At 37.8% G+C, this 27,146-nt stretch overlaps 2 protein-coding genes across 2 annotated transcripts; both read right to left on the bottom strand.

The window, feature by feature from the left end:
• Positions 1-172: 172 nt before the first annotated feature.
• rhcga (Rh family, C glycoprotein a) lies at positions 173-3,033 on the bottom strand (the record flags this gene model as incomplete). Its single annotated transcript, XM_079340075.1, has 7 exons — positions 2,502-3,033; positions 1,999-2,191; positions 1,235-1,385; positions 988-1,135; positions 700-866; positions 474-611; positions 173-313 (listed from the first exon to the last, which is right to left on the bottom strand). The coding sequence occupies exons 1-7, from the start codon at positions 2,851-2,853 to the stop codon at positions 173-175; spliced, it is 1,290 nt and encodes a 429-aa protein (XP_079196201.1). The 5' UTR covers positions 2,854-3,033.
• Positions 3,034-11,618: 8,585 nt separating this feature from the next.
• On the bottom strand, positions 11,619-25,292 carry fes (FES proto-oncogene, tyrosine kinase). Its single transcript, XM_079339960.1, has 18 exons — positions 24,992-25,292; positions 23,922-24,095; positions 23,100-23,196; positions 22,786-22,969; positions 21,692-21,829; positions 21,473-21,592; positions 21,178-21,300; positions 19,450-19,645; positions 18,782-18,862; positions 17,865-18,074; positions 17,373-17,495; positions 17,157-17,210; positions 16,406-16,524; positions 16,225-16,319; positions 15,982-16,105; positions 13,929-14,086; positions 13,651-13,773; positions 11,619-12,945 (listed from the first exon to the last, which is right to left on the bottom strand). The coding sequence occupies exons 1-18, from the start codon at positions 25,214-25,216 to the stop codon at positions 12,803-12,805; spliced, it is 2,487 nt and encodes an 828-aa protein (XP_079196086.1). The 5' UTR covers positions 25,217-25,292; the 3' UTR covers positions 11,619-12,802.
• Positions 25,293-27,146: the final 1,854 nt, after the last annotated feature.

Genomic DNA, 27,146 nt, shown 5'->3' with positions numbered 1-27,146 from the left:
ATAAAACACAAACTTTTTTAATACTAGATTTGATACAAAAGCTTTGTTAAGTCAAATATGTGTTCTTGGAGGAAGAACTTCTATAATTAGACAAAATCTGGTTCTCTGTATCTCAGCTTATATACGCATATTAAAAAAAGTATATATGCTTTTCTAGTTTTGTGTTGGTCTCTTACCCCTCTCTACCGTAAACCGATTCAGTGGCGGCTGCAGCAACAATGGCGCCAGTAAAGCCACCAAGCATTCCTGGCACAGCATGAAGGTTGTGGACACCACATGTATCCTGAAGCTTTAAAGAGTTCTCTAAGAATGGCTAAAAAAGGAGAAAAACAGTTGTGTATTAGTTGCTGACTCCGGAGCTAAAGCCACGGCTTCAAGAATTTAGAGGTCATCAAGGACATTTAGTATATATGTAGTGTTGGAGCAAACCATTTATCTTTAGATTTAAAATATGCTAAGGAATGCAGGCTCACCGTCACAAACAAGTAACCAAATGTGGAGATGATGCCGCTGAAGAAACCCACAATGAGTGAGCCATAAGGAGTGATCATGAACTCAGCTGCTGTTCCCATTGCAACCCCACCTGCCAAAGTTGCATTCTGGATATGTACCTGTCAGGAGAAAAAATGCATATCAGTCATGAGAAACACATAGATGTTACATGCCATAGGTAATTGTTTACCAGTGATAGAGCATTACCATGTCCAGTTTTCCTTTCTTCTGAGACATGCTGGAGATGGCCACAGCAGTGAGGACAGAGGAGGCCAGGGCCAGATAAGTGTTGATGGCTGCTCTGTGCTGTCCGTCACCATGATCTGTGATGGCTGAGTTGAAACTGGGCCAGAACATCCACAAGAACAGCGCACCTGTGGGGGAGAGTTACAATGAATGCATTTATAATCAACATGTGACGTCAAAGTAAACAATTGAGCCTTGAAGAAAACATTTTTTTTTTAAATGCTTAGTTGTAAATCACCAGTGACTCACCAATCATGGCAAATAAATCAGAGTGGTAGACAGATCCATTGAGGCGTTTGCTTAGGTGTAAGTTTGGTCGGTAAAGAACCCAGGAAATAGCCAAACCATAGTACCCGCCAAAGGCGTGGATGACCATGGAGCCTCCAGCATCTCTGCACTGTAGGAGATGCAGCAAAAAGAAGACATTTCAAATATTTGAAGGAAAATTGGAAAATGGCCATATTCCCTGAGAACAATTGAGTTTGTTGAGACTTACATGAAGGAGATCGAGGATGATATATTCCTCTACAGCAAACAATGTGACACCAAATAAGGTGACAACCAGCAGCTGGACAGGGCTCACTTTTCCCAGGAGGGCACCATATGCAATTAGAGAGCCAGCACAGCAGAAGTCCGCGTTGATCAGACTGTTTGGGGAAAAAGAAAAAGGAAAAGGACAAAGCAAAAGTTGATCACAGATAATCAGTTAAACTTGACCACTGATGAATCAGTCAGAAGTTTGCTTTAAAAGCTGCTAATAAAAGTATAGCTTTACCAACAAAAAAAAAATGAATGAAATAAAATGATCACAAATAAAAGATAAAGTGTATACACAAGAAGCTGTAACAGAAAGACAGAAGAACATATAGACAATTAATGGTGCAGAATGCCAGAAATCAAGTGCTGAATGATCATGCATCAAAATGGGATTTCTTACACAGGTTGAACCACATTTACAGTCGACAAACTTGAGTGACTAGATCTTAGATCTGCATTCTGCACTTCATTCTACACACAGGACATACGATTGACTGCAGTGCCTCAGAAACAGCCAGAGGACAAAACCAGAGGAAAGCATTGTTTTTGTGAACTGACAGCTGTGACAAAAGATACTTGGTTCACATTCACGCCCCCCTTTTCAGATAATCATCAAGGTTCAAGAGTGAGGTTTAGACTTTGTGTTAATATAATAATGCACCTCTGCAACCCCCTGGAAATTCCACTTCACTGCATGTGTGATGATGTGAAGGTGGGACTTACCTTTCCACTCCAATGGTGATTTTTCCAGTGTTCGGGTCTAGGGCATGGAACCAGCCCTGCATGAGGAGAGCCCACTGCAGCCCAAAGGCGGCAATCAGGAAGTTGAAGCCCACGCCGCCAAAGCTGTAACGCTTCAGAAAGGTCATGAGGAAACCGAATCCAACAAAGATCATGACATGGACATCCTGGAAGCCTGGATAGAAAGGATAGAAACATATTCTTTAACAACAATTAATTATTTTATTTTTTTGAATAATCAAGCACTTTCAATTAAAAAACTTTAATAAAAAAAAAAATATAACCTCAGACATATAATGTGTAGTCATTAAAATATTATTGCAGATATAAAACTTATAAATATGCTTCACAAACAAACAGGACTTTGCTGAAAAATGTTGTTGCTTTAATTTACATATAAGATTAAAAATGAAACTACCAATCAATGCCAATACCAATGACACAGGTTCATCCATTATTGCAGGCTGTAAAATGTTTTCACTTACTGGGATATCTGAAGTAGAAGTCATTTTCAATATCACTGGTGATGTTGTGACTCCTTTTGTACTCCACCCAATGTGCGTCGGACTCCTCATCATATCGGATGAAAACCCCAAACAGCACAATCATAGCAAACTGCCAGACAAAGCAGACGGCTGGTAGACTGATACGAACATTGGTGTTCTTTTGTCGGCAAAAAAAACTGCTCGCACCCTCTACGCAGTTTCCCATGGTGACAACTCTTTGCTGTTCTCTGTTAAGCCTGGTCCCCGCTCTGCTGTGACTCTCAACAGCATCTCTGCAGGTACATCTATATATATGGACCTGTGAAGGGGTGTGCTCCAACTCTCCACTCATACACAAGGGGTTGACACACCTGTCCTGTTAACAGGTTAGCCACTCCTCATGTGCGTGTATCTATTCCTATTGCTAGAGCGAGGCCAAGCAGTTGACAACACCCCTCTAGAACACAGCAGGAAATTGAAAAAAACAAAAACCAAAACAGGCATGTATGTATTGTTACAAAAAAATTAATCGTATAAAATAAAACGTATTTATTGGGACAGGTTTAGCTTAAAATAGCACTATTTATTCATTTTAATTAAAGAATATTCAAATCTACCAAGCAACCAAATCAATCTTACAATATTTCAGTCCTCAGGCCTCAATCAAACGCGCTATCATAGCTGACATAATGATTGCTAGGACTGTTTACTTGGACGAGAACTGAAAATGTTTTTTGAGTGTCAGCTATACAATCATTAGAGCACTAAGCTGCTCCTGAAAGTGTACACCTGTCAGCCAGGTTTAAAGTGTTTGTCATCACCTCTGCTGCATACTGAATTCAGTTCTGAATCACTTTTGCTGTGCACACAAGGCAGAAAACTAAAAGGTGGGACTCGTGTTGTTTCAGTAACATACTTCTTCTGTATTCTAACTTTGTAAAGCAGGTTTAGTGAACATCAATGTTTGTTTTGTGCATCAAGTTCATACTGCTGCCAACCATTAAGTCTCTCAATTGTAGGAGCAAGTGGTGAAGTGCTATGTTTAAAGGACCCTTTACTAATAGATACTTAGGCAAGCAGGTGCTTAAGTGATTAAACAGAGTCCTATTAAGTTTATCTCACTCAGCTCAGAAATTACATCTCGAACCACTCGGTCGACGGTTCGAGGCCAGTGTAGGATTCCTCAGTGTAAAACAGCATTCGGCAGCTCAGCTTTCTCCAGTGTGGCCATCAGACAGTGGAATAAGTTGCCAACAGAGCTGATCACGTGTGTACATTTTAACACTTTTTCACACCAGGCCAAAAAATGGCTTCTTTTAAAACAAGCCTGCTCCCACAATGTAATGTAATTAGTGTGCATGTGATAGTTAGTACCTGTTTTTGTGATAGATAGTACCTCTTTTTATCCAGTAATGTAATTAGTGTGTATGTGATAGTTTTAAATGCAATCTAATGCTTTGGAGTGTACATACTTTGTATGTTGACAACAGCCTGCCCAGGGACTGCAGGTGGAAATTAGCACAAGTGCTACAACCTGGTACAATGCATCTCTCCTTTTTAAGGTTAATGTATGTTGTACACTGCCCCTGTTCAAATAAATAAAAAAACTAAACTAAACTAAAAACATGAAACCAAAATGTTTCTAACTCAAAGTAACTAGTAACTCAACACCCCGTAACTAAAAGTAAAAAACAATATTGACAACAACAACAAACAGAATATGTACCATATAGCTGTAATGCACCATCTATTATTTTATCCGTTTTATTAGAACACACTGAGCATGGTCTCATACATTCAATGCATCGCACTTCACGTTTGTTTGCGTCATCCTTCTTTGAATCACATGTACGTTGTCTCTGTTTGTGCTTTTTAATCTTTACAGTGATCTAACAGTACAGATTCCAGTTTAAGGATCCATCAAATGTTGGAGCTTTGCTGTATCTCTGTGACACAACGTACATTCCAGATGATATCTGCTTCCCTTCTCCAGCACACTCAAATTCTCCAATCATAAGGTAACAGATTATAAATAACTGATGAGAATCTTCCCTCAGATGATATTACTGGGCGTGCCCAGGACTCAGGCTGTGATTCACAGCACACGCTGTGACACAACTTTGATTGTTAAGTTGAAAATATTTCCGAGTTACTCGCCAATGTATCAACAGTCATTGCATGTTTTGTGAAACACAAGGATAAATCTGGAAAGATGCATATGTTTATATGTCGTACGGGTTTTTGAAGTTGTTTGTTGCCTCTGAAAGGTCTTAAGTTGCATTTTACTTAGAAAATATAATTTTCTTAGAACAAATTCCCCTAAATAATAGTTCAGGATAGCAGTGTTTGGTGAAGAAATGTCATGCTCTGCACAGGTCTTTGCTCCTTTATGCCACAAATGACAACAGTGAAACACAGATGTGAAAACACAGTGTATGTAATAAGTGTCAATCAATTTAAATAAGATATTTCTACAAAACATCTATCTAAAGACTTATGCAAATTCCTCCATCTTTTTTTGGTCTCCTCCTCCCATGTTGAAGGTTTATTCCTGTTGTCACAACAGACAACATACTGTTTAATGAGGACATTTTTTTAAAAATGTAACAAGCACAAACTGTTGATAAAAAAATATCTTCTATTGTTAATTATTCTTCTTCAGTAGTACTGATTATGTTCCCCTTCATCGTTCTGAACATCAGTTGACCGATCTTGAACTGAGCTCACACACCCGTGGAAACATGCAACATGTCACACCCGACTGCGTAAGGCTCTCTGTAAGTGTACACGTGAGGCTTCATCTGAATTTGATGAGTTTGTGTATTGATAAATATAAAATTTGTTATTTTCCTAAAAAGATTAAGATATTTTTTACGCAAAGATTCAGCCAGTAAAAGAGTATAATCCTTTTTAGCAACTGATTTTAACACAGAGTTTTCATTCATGAAATGTAAATGTGTAATATAGCACAGCACTTCTTCTCCATTTTGTTTGTTCAAAGTTGTTATTTCAGTAACTGTTTTTTATTCTTAGTCATGACCATCATTTTGTGTCTATGTCTGCTTTACTGTTTGTTTTTTATGTATTTAAGCAACTGCTTATCTTTGCCTACTCCAATTGACTATTTTCAGGCCTATGTTTTAGTTTTGTTGTATCATGTGTTTTTTTTATTTTAACTTTTTATTTTAACTTATTTGCAAATAAGCCCTTGGCTAGAAGTCCTATATACATTGCATTGGTTGAACGATAATTATAAGTAACAATGCCTACATGTGTTGATATAAATAAATAATGCTTCACTTTATTCAACCAGCTTTCTTGTACCTTTGTCGTTTTGTCTGTGCTTACCTTAATGAATTACACATTTCACTACTGCCGAAGCTTGGCAGCATTTTGGAGGCTTTGATTCTTCACAAGATTGTGTGTTTAAAAAAAAACAATATTTAATATTTTAGAGACAAGTACCACAGCTTTAAAATCCTCCAGATCTGCAGTCATATTTTAAACCACAGCTGCTGCAGGCAAAAGAGGCACAGCGTTCAGGGATGTGCTTGCCATTTTTAGTGATTCAAAAAAGAAACATACCAATATTGTTTTTAGTGTAAGTTTTAAATTGTGGTGACTACCTAATGTTTAAGTTGATGGTAAAAGTCTAATGGTAAATGGACTTGAGCTTATATAGCACTTTTTTAGTCTTATACAACTACTTTACAGCAGATCACACTTACCCATCACACACTGATGCTATTTAAAGTTACCATCAGAAGTAACTAATCCAAGTGTCTTGTCCAAGGACACGTCAGAAATGTTGCTGCAGGAGCTGGGATCTTCCGCTTGAGAAATGACAACTCCTCCAACTGAGCCACAGCTGATGAAGTATATTATTAGATGTGTCCGGCAAATTATACTATGAGGACGACTGAAAAGAAAGACCTGAAGTTAGTCACTGGACACTTCAGTTTTGACAGTGAAATATTTAAGAGTTCAATTTATTTAATTGTTTTTTCAGTTTTGCCTTTTTAAATTTTTGAAGTTCAATCCATAAGGTCAAGTTAAAAAATCTGTTACAGGACACATCTGGCCTACAGAAACAGACATGGCAGGGAGTATTTACTGTAAAGAGACCCCTAGGAGAAGCTGGAAAATGGTGCCAATGAGAGGAAGGTCTGGGACAATGACTACTACCCCTGTGACCCACCCCATGGACAAGTGGATGAGTATAGATGGATTAAATATTTAAAGAGTTCAGCAGTGAGTGACTGTATCAGTTTAAAATGAATAATAAGACAAAAATCGTTTCATTGGAAAACTGTAGTACACCCAGCATGAAAAGCTGTAGTAGAAATGTTGATCATTGAACTTCAACAATGCAGCAGTGATCCAGGTTGGCCGGTGTGTGTGAGCATGTGACAGTGTGACTGTGTGATGGCCTCAGATCATATCAGTTAAAGACATTTCAGCTATGTTCTCAGTCACATGGTGTGAGGTATGCTCTGTCACGCAGCTCAGGAATGATGCTGCTGAAGATATTGTGACCGCCTGTCAATCTAAGTGTAAGTGACACACAGATCAGTGCATGGCAGCTATTCAAGCAACAAAGCGTCCTTCCTTTAATTTTTGGCACAAACTGCATCTTTAAAAATATAGTTACTGTGGTAGCCAGTCAGGCCAAACATCTCAATCACAGCACTTATAAAACAAATGAACAGAGGAAAATGAGGTACATTCAACTTTTACATTGATTGAGCCCATTTTTCTTAAATTATCTTAACAACCTCACTTACTTTTTCCCAAATGTCAACACACAACTCCATCAGTGTTTCTTGTCCCAGATACATGTCAAATTGATGATGCTCAAACTAAGGAGGTATCAGATCATTTCTATCCTCACATTGTGCTTATTTACAACATTGCAGGTGTCAATCATTCATCTCAATTACAACACCTTTTATTCGTCTACAATCTCTGACAGCTGTATGAGAGGCAAACCCATCAAGGGAAATGTATCCCAACAGCACATCTTGTTATGTAATTGCTTTATTTGATTTTCTTTCTTAGATGAGTAACTAAAACGTCAATCAATTTTTTATTAGTTTTCTTTGTTAGCTTCTGATCAATCTAAAGCCGCCAGAGGAGAGTGACTAACCAGAGAAGAATTTTCTTGAACTCTACAGGTACATAACAGAGCACACAGCCAGATGCCACACAGATACAGAAGCGACAGACAGTCGGCTGTTTCTTCTGCTCACTCCGACGATGATGTGAACTGCAGATAACCTCCCTCATCTGAGAAGAGAAGACACGAGTTTCACTTTGTCAAGCAGCACCTTTGACTCTCACGTGGATAATCGTGTGACTCCAGTTCAAGCACATGCACAACAGGACTAAAGGTGTCACTGAGCCATGTGTGCCTCAGTCACTGACTCTGAGGAACAGACACTCATTGCATGAACACAGAGTTAGCGTCACATTGTTAGTGTGTTAAAGTTGATGTTTTTTATTCATTGGTGACCGGGCCAAGAACCCTACATATAGCTTCTTCCTTGAAATTCAGTATTTTATCAAATTTCATTCATCAGGCTCAGTTTAGTTGCAAAATTAGATAGTTATGCCATTTAATTGTAAAACTTGAAATAAACCGAGATTTAAAAAACGTGAATTTCTGGTGCTATGATGCACGTGCAAGAAATATTTTATCTTGTTGAACATGACTTCAGCAGAATGGGATATATATTGGTCAAAGATTCATCTTTAACACTGAGGTTTAAATTTGCATGCACTAATTGTTACAAACAAGATCACAGGTCAAATCCCTGATGTCTTCTTTTATTATTTATTTACCATTTTAGGAGAAACCTTATTGTGTCTGCATTCTGTTTCCAAGGACCTTCATCCCACAATGGACATACCCAAACTTTTGCATTTTTTTATTCATTTGAAACTGACATACTGTAAATTTTAGATTTTTGATCCACACCAAGTTCAAAAACCAAGTCTGTTTATTTGATCAAGATGAGCTGCAGCTGTTGAATGTTTTATTCTGGTTGGACAGTGGACTTGTTTTGTAAAGTGTCCTCTAAGGTACTACGTTTATTTTGGTCAATCAGTTCTTGAAATTACAGGAGGAGCCTGTGATCACACATTCATTCATCAAACACATTGAAAAGATTACAAATTCTTCTTTATAAGGATGTTCATAAACCAGCTTAGATTTGCTCTATTTTATAGGTCTTTAGCTAACTTTCTGCTAAACTTAAAAACTGCTTTTCTCACACATACAAATAGTCATTCGTTTGTGTGTAAGTGATCAGTTGTTGGTAATTGCATTTGCAGTTAATTTTTTAAGTTGCTGTTGTTTTTTTGCTTTTTGAAATTTGCTATGTGGTGTTTGTGATTTTTTCTGATTGGATTTCTGTATCTCATCCACAACTCTGGATAAAACATTTGTATTCTTGTATTCCTATGTCTTTAAACTCAATGTAAAGCATCTTAAAATTGCCTGCATTGAAATGTGCTCTATAAAATGCTATTGCTATCATATTCAGTCTAATTACCCATGTGTCTTTTATTGCTTTAGTAAGTGCAGCACCTAGTTTGTGATTCAGTGTGTGAGACCTGAACATAAATAAGGTCTGACCCTATTCAAATGCAGATTTAGATATAATGAAGGGAAATAAAGACTTTAATTATTACCGTGGCACACTCTAGTCTAGACTACAGAATATCAAACTATTTTGCAGCTCTGTTATCAAACTGCACAGTGAGAGAGCCCTGAGAACAGGCAAATCATTAAAGAAGGGAGGGCTGACAAAAGTGAGACTATGAAGGTTTAAACAATCTTTTCTCAGGTTGTCTAAGCCACTCAAAACCGTGGTAGAATTTTTGCAGTACAAATTGAGCCTTATCAAATAAAAACTAAGAAATAGGCTTGCCGCTGCATAACTTTGCAGCGATTTAGCAAAAGATAAAAAACAAACTTGTTTGTGATGGTGGCTATGTTCCTCCAAGCAGACAGCTCGCTTCAAATCCGACCTGTGGCTCTTTCCCCACATTTAGTTCCCACTCTCTCTTTTCCCAATTTCTAAATATATCCACCTTCATGTCTCTCTAATGAAGACATAAAAAAGGCCCAAAATAAACCTAAATAAATCCAGTTGTAGTATTTTTTATTACAAGGCTTTTCTAATATTCTTTTCATGGCATATACGACCAGAAAGCCATGTTTCCCAGTCTATAAACACCTCCGACATTATTGTTTTAGAACATCATTCGTTTGAAAATTGCATTGTGAAACTCATCAACAGATGTTCAACAGCATGCAAAGACAAATAAAGAGTGAATATGTAGGAAAATCACAATGGGCTCATTATCAAGTCGAGGAAGCAACAAAATAAGAATTTGGGTTGAATTACTTTCCTATTCAAACAATTAGTGTTTTAAATTGTCAAAGCACAGCTGCAGCTGACTGCAGTTTTTAACTCATACTGAGCCATCTACACCTTGTGAATGTTTTGTAACCTTGGAGCCAAACACATCAAGGCCTCTATATCACGGGAGAGTCACTTGACAGCTTAAAGTTGCATAACATGCAATACCTGTTTTTTTTTTTTCCAATTACAAAACTGTTGAGCAAACGGTTGGAGAAGCTACAAAAATAAATCACACACACATAGCTTCTGTAAGTGAATGACAGGTGCCACACCTTCCACTTAGCATGTCTACTCAACACTCTCATCTTAGAAAAGGAGACATCAAAAAATGAATTAATACATGAACGCAGGTGCACAGACCATCAAAGGGGCTATAGATGTTACAATAATGTATTCAAATTAGCAATAAATAAATACAATTCCTGAAAGTAAACTACTTTAACATTCTGTCACATTCTGTTGCTTAGCAGCTTTGGGACGTTTCAGCTTTTGGGAGTTTTGAAGTCTAAACAGGAAAACTGTAGAGTAGAGGTAATAAATATATTTAAAAAAAAAGGATAAATCCATTTTGAGTTTCAGTTACTTCCTTCTGCTTCTTAGTTCAGATGTCCCTCAGTAAAAACCAAGAGACAGACATGATCCCGAACATGCCTTTATAATTGGACATGTCACAGTCACCCAACAATGTCACCTGCCCTGCTTCAACAAAAGCATAGGTCTGAATGACATTCCTCTGATTTCATGGTTTTCTTGTGTCTTCTTGAAAAATAACTGAGAATCACATGAATACAATTTTAAAGCATTTTTTATTTTACCATTTTGTTGCTGTTGGCAGGACAGTTTATTCCTCCAGCATCCATCAGAAAAAGATCAACAAAACCTTCATGATGGGTTTCAGTTACTTCCTTCTGGTTCTCAATTCAGATGTCCCTCAATAAAAACTAAGAGATACAGGCACTCTTTTGTGCCCAGTGCCATTTCCCACTTTCACTCAAATCAAGGAGAGGAGATAGTTGTGAGTTGGTTATGCTATTGGTACCAGTGATCATGATGCTATTGTTGTGTTTCAGTTTGTTTCTGACCTCAGCTGTGTCACTTTGGTCAATCTGTGTTACCATCTGCAGTTACTGTCCCTCTCTCTTATGTATGTGGGCTGATATTATTGTGATGTTGTACAGTATATATTTGATTGTGTTAAAACTGCCCCCGTTTGGCTTTTTAATTAGTTTTTACCAGTGATGAATATTTAACAATGACCTGTAACCTGTTATGTTCTTGTAGACTTACCCTCTAATGGCTAGTAACTCTTATTGTTTTCAAAAGGTTGCGTTGTGAGTATTTTAAAATTACTTATGCAAAATGTATTCAGACCAAATCAGTAAATTAAATGAAAAATTAGCCAGATTTAACAATGTATATGTGATTTATAATAATTTCTGTCTTTTAACCTTCACATTTTCAACCTCTGCTTTCACCACACTCACTGAGTTTTGTACATAAGCCAGTCATTTTTTCCACCACCAAGGTGTCTTCTATTGGTGAGCAAAATTGGAGCTGAATTGGATGCACACCATATAGGAGTTTATCCTATAAGAACCCCTGAAAGTGACAAAATAAAAAGTTTTACAAATAATTTAAAAATGACAAATTTTCTTTTTGGCTTTTTAAAAAAAAAAAAAAGAAAAGAAAAAAAGTAGATCCCATCAAGTCACATACAGTATATCTACCAATGTTCACACATGAAGCTGAAGTCCTTCTCAAATGTTTTATTCTCCTTAACATTATCTACGTCAAAGGGGGAGATGAAATATGGAGGTTACTTGTACACATCAGGATTCTGTATACGCAGGGTAACAGCAAAGGGAAAGTGATTGTGATCTGCAATAAATACTTAATTGATATAGATTGATGTAGGGTGTCAGTTGCAAGAAACACTCTGAAAGGCTCATCATATTTGCCCTCACATCCTGATGTGATACACAAGAAGTCTCCTTTAAGTAAACTTTATACAGACGTTGAGCAATATCCGCATCAAGCTCATGTTTTCATTCTTTATGGGATTAATCTCAAATTGATGTTGGCATGGAATTATGTAGCAGGTAATCCCTAATCCTTTAAAAGTATGTTGATGATTATCTGTATAAATATGGCATATACACAATTGCAATAACACCAGTAGTTTTACCTGTAACACTGAGAGAAGGATATATTCAAGGCTATATGGTAGAGTCTGCAGCAGTTTTGCTGTAAAGCTTGTATCAATGTAACCTCCACATGACTTTGAACATGCCTTTATAATATGACATGTCAGTGCCACCAAACAATGTCACCTGCCCTGCCTCAACAAAAGCATAGGTCTCAATGCAATGCATTGCTTATCAAGGTTTTTGTTTGCAGGGATGACATTTTTTGTGAGTTTTTTCCTGGGAAATATGGATTAATGAAGGGTTTCCTGGATTGGAATTTTGACTTTAAATGATTTTTGAATGATAGTTTAATTTGGTTAATTCAATGTTTAAGATGCGATAAAGTCTACATAAAATTTTCTCTTTCTGTCTTTTGAATTATTTTACAGTTTACAGGGTTGTTATTTTTGTGCATTAACTTTTGAGTCATCACAAGGAGATGTCTGATTATCAAAAATATATGTGAATGTAGCTTTTTGCCCATAGTTGGAGGATGTGAACAACAGACATACAGTACAGGAGGAGAGCTAAAGAAATTAATGCTGCCACCAACTGGTCAATATTTTACTAATCTAAAAAAGGTTTTCAAGCGTATTCCACATACAAAACATTTTTGGATAAATAGTTGTTTTGCTTTAAACATATATGTCTAGATGCAAAATAAACAAATAAAGACAGGCTTGTATCATGTGATCTTCTTGTGTATGGCACTGAGCTCAGTCCTAAGTTTTTTGAAAGATGGTCTGCTTTTGGGGTCATACTGCCAGCAGCTGCTCATGATTCTGGAGATTTCCATTGGACAGGTGTGTGGAGCTGGCATACGGTATCCTAAAACACACACAGACATCAACTTTAACTTTATCTGTCCCCGAAGGACGATTTGTTGAGCAAGCCATCCAGTACAAGAACAGCAGACTGCACAAGGAATGCAATCAAGACAATAAAAGGCAAAGGACAAAGCCAAGACAGTGAAAATGCAAAATGGAAGAGGCACCAAATCCTGTATTCCCTGAGGAACAACCAGTCAAGATCATTGACTGAGGCTCACGGCAGCTCACATAAAAATGAAAGTTAAGAGCAGAATCCACTCAAAATACAAGCAGCACACAGTTAAGTGTGCATCAGGAGAATAATATTTAAAAGTACACCTCACAACACAATCAAATACATATCATTAACATTAAGATCGGCCACGTAAAAAACTGCAGACACTAACTAAAGAGATAGAGATCGATAGAGCAGAGGTCAGACACATCAGCATCACTGAGCAGTATAACCAACACAACTATTGGAAATCATTGGTGTACAGGATGTAGAGCACGGGAGACAGGACGCACCCCTGAGGTGAACCTGCAGAACAGGACCTTTCCTCTGACAACAAAACATTCACCCTGACTCTCTGAGTTGTGTTGTTTAAAAAACACAACAGGTGAAGAGAACATCTTAGCTTAAAATGTCTGAAACAGAAGAAAAGGCACTATTGTTATGGAAAAGAAAGCACATGATTTAAGAGTGACTTGTATGAGTCTTTACCTCTCTCAACCTCTTCTCTTGTTTGTTGGTTAGACATGCTTGTGTATGGTGTCATGCCCATAGAGAAAGCCTCCCATAGCAATACTCCAAAGCTCCACACGTCACTCTCTGTGGTGAAACGACCTAAAAAATCCCCAGCAGAGGGCAATGTTGGCAAAGGTACATGAGATGTTTGTTGTACACTTTCCCTGATTCAAATAACTGTTTAATTCACTAACATCAAAGTAAGGAGAACTTTATCTGGTTGTTTATGCAAGGCAGGGGCTGATATAATTTACCATAGTTTAGGGCTTCAGGAGCTGTCCATTTGACAGGAATCTGTCTGAGGCCCCCCTCTGCAGAGTAAACGCCATCATCCTGCTGTCGTGACATCCCAAAATCACTGATTTTCACCAAGTATTTGTCTGCTACTAGACAGTTTCTTGCTGCCAAGTCCCTTAAGAACAAGACAAGTCACAGAGAGAACGATGTAAGAGGGATGTTTACAGAGGATGATGAACAACAGAGACAAAAAGAAAAAAACATTATGCTTTGTAAGAAAAAAAAAAGTCGCATTTTAGGCAGTTTGACATGCAGCATTACAGGCTGAGCAGCTAACAAAAATGTCTCCAATCAGTGTCAGCCGGCCATACAGTACAGGAACCTTGTGATGAGGACTAATGACGCAAACTCATGTTTTGAACAAGCTCCACACAATAACTCAGACTAACAACAGATCCTTTTAAAGACAGTGTCTTCATACTGTGTAGAGAGAATTTGCTCTCAAGTTTAAGTCTTGTGTTTTTTCTTTGAATAAATGCTTTGAAAGGAAGATTTTTAGAAGGCTGGGGTTTTTTCTATGTGGCCTTGTGATCTTTCTCTGTAGCTCAAGTCAGGGTTGTGAAACAGTTTCTGAATCTGCTTGAAAGAAATGATAAACAAAAAACATTACAAACTTTTCAGCAGCTTTCATTATCTCCCTTTTTGTTTCCCACTACGAGTGTGAAACACAAAGAATGGTTCAAGAGTTTCACATAAAGTTGACTGATTCTCTTTCTAAACCACAAAGCTTCTGAACATCTTAACAATAAATCCAGACATAGTGTATAGAGAGATATCTCTTATAATGAACCAAGAAATTACTTCAAGCTTAATCTTATACAAAGTACATCAGTATTTTAAATAGTGGTTGTTCACAGAAAAAGAGGAATTATGGAACAAATAATATTACAATTATTTAGGTAAACTGTGGATGCATTAAATCAATTATTAAAAATGAGTCACACAACCAGTCTTCTCAAGTCTTCTGCCAACTGTACACAAACAACAAAAAAGCTCCTCCCCTGCCCTTTAGCTTTCTGATCAGGTTTTCTGACATTCATTTGTGTTTTTATGCTGAGATTTATCTCATGTTCTCTGTGTTATGAAAGTAAATATTGAAAGGTACTTAGGAAAATAGGTTCCAAAAAATGTACAAAATATAATGCACTTTTGAATTCTTTGCTGAGTTGTATTTCTTGTTGAAGTAAACATTTTAAAACAAGCATTGAGAAGAGTACAGGTATGTATCCATTCTCCTAGTCAAAGACTCAACAGCTGTGAGTCATTCAAAATAACATTTTTCCTCTACGTTTGACTGTTTGGCTGCTCTATGGGGAAGTGTTGAAAGGAAAGAACACACAGTACAGTAATTGTTGGATAAGTAACATGAAGGAAGCAACATGTTTTTATATGCAACAAAATACATTTTCACTGCTAGCCTACTATTATTTTCCAGCTTGGTTCTGTGTATCATGTTTCCTGGATTCTTTTAATCATGGTGGTTTTAGATCCACCACAAAGAATAACCTTTTTTTTCCTGTTTAGCTTAGTGTGCCTTGTAACAGGACAATATGTTAATACCTTTTATTCCACAGATGTATTTGTATTTGTTACTTTATATGAATAATAAATAACTTATGACTAGTTAAAATGAAATAAAAATAGTGTGAATGCTTTGAAGCATTCACACTAATTATGAGGTTCAATACAGCAGGTAGCCTCAATGGACTCCCCATCTTTAACTTTCCAGGGCTAAGATGACAGCACTATAAAAGTTGCTTACCCGTTGTCAACAACACAAACACTTGACATCTTTCTGGGACATTTCCTTTAATGACTTTACCCTTTAATTAACCTAACCCTTCCTCATCAGTTGAATCCTTTGATTGTGGTGATAAAATAAATTCATTTTGGTGTTGAAGTTCAGGGTTTGGGGAATCCTTATTTCTTCTCAGATTCTTTCATTGGTAGTGTTTATGTATTAATTTATTATAATAATTCAAATGTGAATTTATTAGAAGATGGACCAACCTGTGGATGCACTTCTTGCTCTCCAGGTACTCCATGCCAGATGCTACATTCTCTGTCATTTTTACCAATATCTTCAGTGTCAAACTGTGACTCTCATGCCGCAAGAAAGAGAGAAAATCCCCACCTTGTGATATGTACACACACACACACACACACACACACATATTTGAGAGTGATGATGGGGGGAAAAAGTGGGTAAGCAATAACAGAACAAAAAAACGAGTCCAGCAGGGTGCAGTTTACCTTGAATGAGCTCCATGATGATGTAGATAGGCTGTTTCTGAGTGCACACACCGATCAGACGCACAATGTTGGGATGGTTATACTGCTTCAAGATCCTAGACACAGAAGAGGAGTGCAGCGAGGATTGTGCATGTGTTAGTGATTACAGTATATGTATGTGTTTGTGTGTCTGAGTACTAACCTGGCTTCCATCAGGAACTTGTTCTTGTGCTCTGGGGCCAGGTTCTCTTTACAGGATTTAACCGCAACAGGAGAGTTATCAGAGCGTAAACGACCACTGTACACTTCTCCAAAGTTACCCTGTAGAATAAAAACATCAACGTTACATCACTTGGTTAAGCAGAAAAAGACAAGTCACTGCTGTACTTTGGTGTGGTAAACTCTGAAGGATATTTTAAAACAATATTCATTGTGGACTGAAAGTTGAAGTAGGTGCCGATGCGTTTCTTTGCTCTCTTGCTCACAGGTGAATTTCTGAATTTTTATAAAGCATTTTCGAGGTCCATTTTAGAAAATCTCCAAAGTTTCCTTAACTGCAGCATATGTAAGCATTTAGCAGTGTGATTTTAACTCACTCAACAGCTAGCACCCACTGTTGGTCTTTTACTCATTTTGTTTTTAATTACAGCGGTTAAAACACCCTGTTTCCTCACTTACTGAAGACTCCTTTGAAGCAAGTATGAAGACATAAACATTGACTATATCACGAGTTATAATTCCAGATATACCTATAAATTATAGAGAACTCCTTTGACCTGCCAATCAGGTCTCTAAACTACTCTTGATTTTCGTTTAAACTACTAATCTGGTCTTTTTGCAGGTACATTTTTGAAAAAGATAACTTTGCTGCAGATTCGGCTCGAAGACAGAATCATTTTTCTCTTTCCCACTTCACTTCAGTGTTTCTTTGAACAGATGCTGAGTTAACTGACCCGTCCAATCAGTTGTCCCAAGATAATATCATCATGATCCAGGACCCACTTGTCCTAAAAGGGTAGAAAAGAATATGAATAAAGAAAAAACCTATACTGTGATAATGACCGTAAACAAATTTAGGTTAACACATGTGCTCATCTCTTAAACAGTGAGCTGGAGTTGTTTGTTGAGGATGTTAAGCCGTGAGCTGTTTGCCGTAAGCTATAAGGTACCTTCAGTACAGGTTTCTTCAGCACTATGTCAGACTTTTTGGTGATGTGCTCTTGTGAGGATTGTAGATAACGGATAAGCTGTGGGACACTGGGGAAGCCTTCTCCGTCCAGACGGTACAGATTCTACTGACACGCAAGGAAAAGCACTCACAGAAGTTAGCAAACGCTCAGAGGAGACACACTTCATCAAAATTTGAGAAGTCATATAACAAAAAAAAAGAAGCCATAGTGCTTAGAATAGCTGATCTTATATATTCTTATCTTTGGTTTTTGCAGAAAATCACACAATGAAAGAAATAACATTAACTTAGCATACTTTCATAACTTCTTCTCAGATAAAAAAAAGGGAAGAAAAAAGTACACCAATTTTTTTTTTTTAACTACGAATGTGATTCTGACCTGCATATATGACCACAACAGACCCACAAACACTGGAAGCTGTACTTCTGCAGCTCCCTTTTTTGTTTTGTTTAAATGAGCAGATTGACTTACATCTGTGTTCTGAATGAGGAAATGCTTGCAGGCTCCTTCCCACTGCACAGACAGCACATAACCCTGCTTTTCTTGACTCTTCCTCACCAAGAAGTCTCCGTCATACTTCAGCAGCTGCTGGACTTCAGGTCTGGGAATGGCGCCATGGTACCAGTCCTGCTGGCCCAGAGGACGGTCAAACTCATGCATGGAGGGGAGGACAGAAGGCGCCTGGAGGCAGGAAGAGAGAAAAGAAGACTCTTTAAAGCTGACATGAATAAATAAAGAATAAAAAGTGGTAGAGGATGGATTTAAGGTGATTCTGCAGAGATTATATGGGGATACTTCAAAGAAAAGTCTGTTATGCTTTAAAGTCTGACTGCACCACCTTCCCTGCCTCCAGGGTACCATAGAGTGAAGAGTCGGGGAGATAGAATAGTTCACTCTTAAAGAAAAGCAGCAGCAATCCAGTGGAAGTCCAGTTCAGAAGAGACAGTAGTATTACTGTCTGGTAGACTAATAACACAAGGCCTTTCTCTGTGACAAGGTTGTGAGCAGAGCAGCTGGTTTATTGCTCTGTATGTACCATCATCTGTTATCTATGATAAGGTTTAAACCGGCGATGTGAGATTCAAACTTTGTTTTAGGTAAGGCAGGATTTCAGAAGTATGGAAACTTTACCAAAATAGTGAAGAAAGTCTAGTGGTTATTTCAGCAGCATGAAGCAAAACAAAAGAAGTGTCTGAATGAGCTCTGCCTATAGGCTCAGCTGTCCCATTTCATGCTCTGCCATTTTTGTGGACACGAACATAACACAAGTGAAGAGAGTGGAGGTAAAGACAGACGAAGTGAAACAATGTCCTTTCACTTAAAACAACCTTTAAGAAAAATTTTTTAAATAAACATTGTTTAGTGTGTACAATGTGAGATTAACTTACCTCACATTTAGGCTTAAAAAGGCCACTCAGGTTGTTTATGATACCTTCCACGAGGACTTTGGGAGGATTTTGGCTGTGGTCCTGAAAAACATACAAACAAACAAACGTGTTGATTTGATATATAAATCATGCAGAACAAATTACTCTTCCAACAGATGCACATGTTTCTATTCTATCATTTTAATGGCAACTAATCAGTAAGAAAACTAACTAATCAGTTTAGAAAAAGGGAACACTGCGTTCATCATTGCTGCTGTTGTCAAAAAATAAACACAACAAAAAGGCAAAAATTATTTCATTTCATTTGCTTTTAAGATTCCAAAAAAAAGTCAGTAAAGGCTAGCATTATTTTTCTTTGGCTAGCAACAGCTTAACCGATATATAGTGTAAATTGTGTTGTGTTATAGTGTAAGTATGGTAACAACATTTTTTTAGTGGGAGAAAAAGTCTTGTGAAAGTTTGTAGTAATTAACAAACAACTGGCAATAGACATCTCACATTATTACACATTACACCCTGTTCTTTTAGTTCATATCTAATGTGAAGACCACATTAGATATTGTTCTACTGATATTGTCTTCTATTTCCCATGATTCCATATCTCCCAATCTTTCTTTTCTATGCCTGTTTGGCAGAACTTATTAAGAGAAAGAAGAAGTTTAGACTACATTGCTTGCGTTGGATGAGAGTGAGACTGTGTCTAGGTCCAGCTTCAGAGCAGAAGGAGGTTCTTTGGAGCCCAGCTGGTCCAGTTTCTCCTTCATGAGACGCCTCTGGGCCTCCAGCTTTGCTCTCAGGCCCTGAGACAGTGCTACCTGGTGTCGACACTCCTCAAGCACATGTCTCTTGCTGAACTGGTAGACCCTGGACCGAGCAGGAAGAAACAGGTTGGGTAGATATCAAGCTGTGTGAGTTTTTTAAGACAGCAGCATTTCAAAAAGTTGCACAATGACATGCTAGAGCCCAAAAGTTATAAACTGAAAGAACAAGACCATATTAATCATTAAGAAGGATACTGTAATGACAGTTTAGTCGCAGACATTTAATAAAACCAAAAATCCTGAAGATAAAGTAAAACAAGACTTTTAATAATCAAGAATGGAATAAATTGTTAGATTTTTATGGCTAGAAAAGAATGTTTAATTCTAATCAGTCTGAAAAAGTTAGTGGCTAATTTGCATACTCCATATAAGGCTATTAGTCCTTGAAGTGGGCATCCCTGGCTCGAATCCAACCTGTGGCTCCTTTCCCGCATGTCATTCCCCATTACTTTTGATTTCTGCATTATTTGTCATGCTGCTGCAATGCCCGAGTTTCCCCTCTGGGGATCAATAGAGTAAAATCTTATCTAATCTTATCAACTGTCTCTCCAATAGAGGCACAAAAAGTCCCAAAATAAATCTTAAAAAAAAAAAAACCTAATCTCAATCTCTCTCTTCTAAATATTCCAGAGCTGTTTACATATGATAGGGTTTTATATTCTCTTTGTAAAGATAGAGTTTATTATAGTTCCTGAATTTGTACAACCCTTACATTTATCTGACATTTTATTGCCAACATAGTTAAATCAGTAACAAGTAATTGTAGCTTGATGAATGAATATAATTGTTACTTCCTGAATAATAAATAAAGGCCAATAAATAAAGGTTCATTCAGGTGTTAAACTTGATGTCTTACTGACCACTGTGTAATACTGACCGATTATTAATTATTATTAATGAAGTAAACATTTTGTAAATGCGTCTGTACAAGACTGCTGCCAACAAAGTTTTGTTGTGTTCTTTTGTGTTCAAGATTCAATCTAACAAAACCTCAGAGTAATGGTTATTAGGAAATGAGCCCCCCTTACAGAAGTAAACATATTCTCAGTCGCAACCGGTCACACAAGGTCATCCTGTTGCAGCATGTCACTGTTAATTTACAAAATGTTTCCTCAAAACACAAATCAAAGAGCAGCATTAACTGTACTTACCTCACTAACACCACCATATGTTCTCCCCTGCTGACCTTAAAAGTTTCAGCTTTGTGCAAACAAACATTGTTTTCAGTGTTCCTCCAGGAGTGTGTTCTTAGTTACTCCCCTGGGACTGTAAACTTCAAACACCCCCACAGCCTTATCAAATAAGACAAACTAGGGCATCCAGCTCCATAACTCTGACCATATCGCTGTGTAATATTTCATATAGCACATACAGCCTCCTGAGAGCCCTAGGTTATTAGATGCTGCTTGGCCAAGAGCACCCTGAACTCTCCTCAATGGGAAGGCCGCCCTCGGTGGCAAAAGTAATTTGTCTCCACAGATAACAAATGTTGCATTGTTTCATTTTGAAATCTCTCCTGTAACCTCTGAATGCAACATCAGCGCATCACTAATTCCAACTGTTTGGTCCACTCACCTTTGGCCCCTCTTGACACCTTCCTGTTCTGCCTCCAGTTCCAGCTCTAGCTGTTCCGCCGATGTCTGCTGAGAGCCAAGAGTCCGAGCCAGATTCAGCAGCTCCTCCTCTACTGCTGTCAGTCTGCAAAAGGACAGAAAAATGATCTAAGCGGAGGAGGCAAATGACACAAAATAGTCTGATAAAATAGGAGACAAAAAGAAGAAGAAAGGTGAAGAAGACCAAGTAGTTCAAACATTAGAAAAGGGAAATCAGAGTCAAGTCGATTGCGTGAGATTGGGTTGTTTGTTCTCACTTGTGCTGGATTGATTCAAGCGTAAGATCATTCAGTTCAATCTCTCCGGGATTAAGCTGCTCAGTTTTCTCCAAAGCACAACATTCAAACTCTGCACATGCTGGAATTTCCCCTACAGACCTGGAAACACAAACCACAGTCAACAGTCTCATAGCTCTGCAGGGTCTGCTTAGATGATTGCATTAGTGCTGTGTGAGAGGAAGTTTTGCCTCAGTCTACCTGCTCTGGTGGATGAAGCTCTCATACTCTTTGTAGGGATCGATTGCTGTTAGAGCAGAAGACATCTCCCTGTGGATCTGCACCACCTCATGATGGAGAACAGTGGAGATGTCGAAATACTCCTGAAGGATCTCCTTTCTAGTTCAAACGTCAGGAAGGGCAACATAAAAAAGGAAAATACTCACATGATAGCTTGTTCAGTAGCTTCAAGGAACATTATGCAAGTTATAGCCACATTCAAAACACATACATATATACCTAACTTTAAATTTTCCAAAATTCCCACGGAAGAACGCATATTATTCATACATTACGACTTGTGATTTATGCTTATTTAATTCGAATGATGTTACACAAATGGTCTGCAAGCTTTGTTCAAACATTTTACTTTTTAGATCTAAAAAAAAAGAGATGCATGAACCAAAAAATAATTCATATTATCCTTTTCCTTTTTATCAAAGTAATGTATAGAGTATTTTTCTGGCATTTACTACTTCAATAAAAGTCCACCCTTCTGCTCATTGATTTGGTGTTATTATACACAAACAAAAGTAATTGGTTCTGTAAATGTTGAAATGTTTTATTGTTGTTTGTAGAAAATGTTGCAAAAATAATTTCAAATGTAATTTTGTAAATGTTAAACTGTGGTATAGTTAATTAAGTAAATTGGCTTCTGAGTTCAGCTTCGCTTTCTTGGGTAAATAGATCAATATCTGTCTTAACGATGCAAACAGAAAACAAAGAATACAAACACGCAGCAACATAAGCTTGTCTCTGCATTTTCTTTTTCACATAGGCGATTTGGATAGGTTGTTGTTTTGTTTTTGAAAGGAAGCATAGACAGTTGTTTTTGATCCATCAATTCATTTTAAGCAATGTTAATCCACACAATTTTAATTTTTGTAACCATGGATTTTTCTCTCTATATTTTTTTCATACAGCCTTATTTTACTGGGTTTGATGTATTGCTAACATTTCGGGTTTTTTGTTTGATTTAAAAAAAAAAAAAAAAAGATTTTAAACATGTTTTTGGGATTTCAGTTATTTTCTAACTCATTCTCCATAAACATGATCTTTAGTTTTTGTGATCTTACAGTATGAGCACCATCTCCTGCTGCAGGGTCTGCAGTGCACTTAGCAGTGCAGGCTGGATCTGACTGTAGTGCTGCTGGTGGTAAACTTGGGCAGCTCGCGCAGACAGCACATACTCATTATGCAGCTCGTAGAGTTTCAGTGAAGTCTTTACATAACGCTCTTTAGCCTTGTCTCGCTCTTTATCTGCAAACATAGAGGAGAGGACACATGGTGTCATGTTCAAAAAAACATGACATTTACACTGTTTTAAAACAAGACAGACCATGACCATGAAACTGATTCTTTTTAGAGAAGTGATGCCAGATTTCCCTACCTTTGTAAGCCTCCATGTACTTCCTCTTAGCCTGAGCTGCATCTCTCACTGCCTGTCTGTAGCTGGTCCTCAGCCTCTCCAGCTCCATGTGAGTCACCTAAGGTAGCACATGGTCAAACAGAAAAAGATGGAAAATAAATGGTGCAAGGATAGGTGTTTTGCAAAAGTGCTATCTGTGTGGTTAAAAACATGTGAACACTTTATAACACCAGAAGTTGACAGTTGCCTTTTCTACATGACATTGTAGAGGAACAAGAAAACCAAGAGAAGGAAATGATCTGATCTTTGTTATACTGCTGTTGGCGACATCTCAGAACCCACAGCATCTCAGAAAGTTGCAATTGCAGCATGACATCTGCCCACTGTGAATGCACACATATGAGGAAGTTGCCTGCTCTCCATCTACTGCAATAAACACAACTCATACTCAGGAAAAAAAAAATCAACCATGCAGCTTTTTTTAAGAGTTCTGCAATCATGCAACACTTTCACACATACAATGTCTTTGGTTTTTTGGTAAAAAAAAAAAAAAAGATGTTTCATTTGAAAAGGAAAATGTCCAGTTAATGGACGAGGTAGTATGAATAACAATTCATTTGAAATTTGCACACAAAAATCCCTGTGTGTTTGTTTTGTATGACATAATTGTATGTTTTAAGTCTATTTCACGTTGAAATCATCAGAAATGTATTTCAAAAACTAAATAATGTACAGAAATTCTCTTCACCCTCACAAATGGTGGTCGGCTTCAGGCTGCTTCCAGTCACTGGTCCTCAAGGTGCCCTAAAAATGTGAATGTGTGTGTCAGTGTTTGTCTCTCACCTTGCTTAGCTCCTGCCTCAGCAGGTTCCATTGCTCTGCGTAAGTCTTACGGAGCTGCTGTTTGTCTCTGATGAGCAGTGTCAGTTTGCTGAGGGGACCATTCAGCAGATCCTCAGAGCGCCTCTTCATCACTTGACTCAGAAGGTCAGTCTGAGAGACCAGCACTCCCCACGACTGACAGACAAGGAACAAAGGGTCAGAAAGAGATCGACATTCAAAGCAGTAAACTTTAAAAACTCCAGCAGAAGTCACTAGATAACAGAGGCTGCACAGCCCTACACATGTTTATTCTCTTATTTACTCGATGTCATGATGTTTCCTATAACTGGTTTTTGAAAAGCAAGATTCACTTGACAACCGTTTCCTTCCTTCAGGACTGCATTTCACCCAAACAACTTTTACAGATTCTGAGCAAATTCATTTTTTGTATGTTTGTGTGTGTGTGTGTGTGTGTGTGTGTGTGTGTGTGTATAACCACTAGGAGGGAAAATATTTGCTATAATTCTCTAAGATTAATGTTTTACTCTTCAAACTAATATACATGCTAACTTTTTATCAGGGAAGCCTTTTCGCCAAGAAGAAGAAGATTTACTTTATTGTTCCCCGAAGGGGAAATTCTGTTTTTACACTCCATAAGTCATGCAACACACACATAGGCTGAAATATACAGTACACAACACATGCACAAACAGGATCCTATTAACATGCACTGAAGGACAGACGTCAGATTGAGGAAGCAGCCCTCGGCAGGCGCTCCTGAGCTGTTTGGAGACCTTTTGGATGAAATTTCTAATATTATCTGTTTGCACTTAAAAAGTCTATGATTAATTAGGTATAGATTAAAAGGTACTTTAAATAGATAAGTCGTTTTGACTTGGGCAATAATTAAGTAAAGAAAGTATTTCAATAAAAAAAACCATGTTGTTAGTTCAGAATGTTTAAAGCTTTATCTTAAATGTGAAAACTGATGTGAGATAAACAGGTGTCACATTTTTATGCGTCATGCATTGTCAGCAGAGTTGATGGTTATCAGTGGACAGTGGATTTAAGAATATATTACAAGACTTCACCTTATTGAGTTGGCTGATGTAGTCCAGTCCTGCACTGGTCTGGGGCCGGTCCATCTTCTCCACCATGGTAGCCATATGGTGCAGCTGCACAGAAAACTCACGCTCACTCTTAGCCCGCTGACCCATCCATTTCTTCATAACCTCCATCAGGTGAAGCTCTGAGTCCAGCAGCCTCATGACTGCTGCATGTGCCTGAGGGCACCACAGGTCCTCTCCAAATCCCATCTCTAAATAATTCAATTCTCCTCCCAATCAAGGATGTGTTGACAGCAGAACGTCCTACTGAACCTTTGTGCTCTCGTGAGACGGGGAGAAACAGAGTGATGGGGTGAAGCAGCTGCTAATGACCAATAGCAGTTATCTTTCAGTGGCCACAGCAAGGTTTCATTTCCCTGAGGGAAAAAAAAGTACAGAGCTGCATAAGAGGCAGCACTTCCTCATGTCAGTGTGAAAGTGGCTGTGCTTGTAAATGTCATTTTGCTTTTAAAATAGGAACAAACCTATTGAGGCAAACAAAGACCATACAAATGAAATGAAATACCTGACATCAAAAAGTGGAAGCTGACATTTTGGAGGCAATAATTTTTTTTAAGACATATTTAAGACAAAACTATATCCTGCTTGAGTTAATTGCTGCTTGCTTATTAGGATGATGAAAATGTCCATTAATGTTTACAAACGTTTGAATCAAAGTATATGAACATGATGCTTGCACTGCAACAGTTAAACAAATGCATTATTATACTACAACAAACCAACCCAGTAGCCATCTCAATCCACTTTCATTTTTGAATATGACTTGTTGCTAACATTTTGATATCTGAAGTTACTATGCCTTGGTGTTATTAATGAGCCTGTGTAACAGGTGGTGAATAGATTATCCTGGCTCTAAGTCAAGGTTTGCAGTGATCTAAGGTCTGATTCAGACAGGTGTGGGTTATACTTCTAAACTCCACATGCTCATCTACTAAACATGATGAAAGAATAACAAAGTCATTGCCTATTGGTACAGAACAGTGAGAAATGGCTGGTTTGTTGTAACATTTAGCAGGCTTCTTTTTTTCTTTTCACACTCAGGTTGTCACCATTAGACCACACCAGGTTGTAAAAACTGCTGTTTGTTATATGAAGAAAACCCACATTTCATTTTCTTTATTTCAACTTCAACTTTATTTGTGAGAGACAGTGTGCAATAAAACACATAAATGTGACCTAAAATGTTAGCCTTAGGCTAATTTACATCTGCAGTCCCTTTTATACCACTGTGTGTGAAGTCAGTCTCACTTCATTACTTCTTTTTATGATTTGGTTTGTGTGGTATGCAGCCTCTGAGCAGTAATCTCATTGGCTTAATTACAGTAGCTATAAGCATGAACAATGCAGCTCAGGCAGGTTCTTGAGACCACAGAGGAAATGACTGCCTTCATGTTTAGATGGAGCACAATACCAACTAAAGGTCAAGTTGTTGCCGATCATACACCACAGCTGACAGCAAGAGCTGGTAAAAATATCCTGGGCAATAGGTTTAAATCTTTGACAAGATGTAACTAATTTAAGTGTGAAGCATAGAATATATTTAGTTCAGTTTTACACTTAAACACATTAGAAGTTCTCTTGCTATAAAACACAAACAGGTACCACCATTGTAAAGTCATTCTAGTATAATTAAGCTTTGACATTTGTTGTTTTGCAGCCGTGTCTTATGCATACATTAATTCATGATCAGGCACTACCGCCACCTGAACAATGTGTGTTACTCATGCTAGAGAGACCAGGTCATCAGCAAGTGTGACTGACCAGCTAAACGACACTAACCTGCTTTAGGACAATCAGCAGCTCTCTCAGTGAGCATCACAGAAAAGCGGAACTCAAATCTCATGTAATGCAGTCTTACCAGAGACTGCACATGCTTCAGTGCTTTTAAACAAAACTTGACACATGGCTCAAGGCAAACCAATCTCTGAGCAGTGATATAAACCTTGTATGGAATCAACTTGAAGAGAATGAATGTTATTTCCTTTAAAGTTAAAACTGTTACATTTGTTTTTATTTTCACATTTGTTTTTTGGATCCTCCTACCCAGAGACCAAAGACGTGAATTAGCTTAATCGCTAACTCTCTCTCTAAGTTTGCTGCAATGTGAATGATCTCTACT

The sequence above is a fragment of the Symphodus melops genome (genome assembly GCF_947650265.1).
Source record: "Symphodus melops genome assembly, chromosome: 3".
Taxonomy (NCBI): Eukaryota; Metazoa; Chordata; class Actinopteri; order Labriformes; family Labridae; genus Symphodus; species Symphodus melops.
Note: the sequence above shows the minus strand (reverse complement) of the source record. Positions and strands in the feature narration are given on the sequence as shown.

Bases quoted from the DNA above. Each gene is read 5' to 3' on its own strand.
- fes (XM_079339960.1), bottom strand. From the start codon at position 25,216: ATGGGATTTGGAGAGGACCTGTGGTGCCCTCAGGCACATGCAGCAGTC. The intron at 21,830-22,785 runs GTAAGATCACAA...CGTTTGAACTAG, and splicing joins CAGGAGATGGTGCTCATACT to AAAGGAGATCCTTCAGGAGT. The intron at 16,320-16,405 runs GTTAGTACTCAG...TTCTGTGTCTAG, and splicing joins AAGTTCCTGATGGAAGCCAG to GATCTTGAAGCAGTATAACC.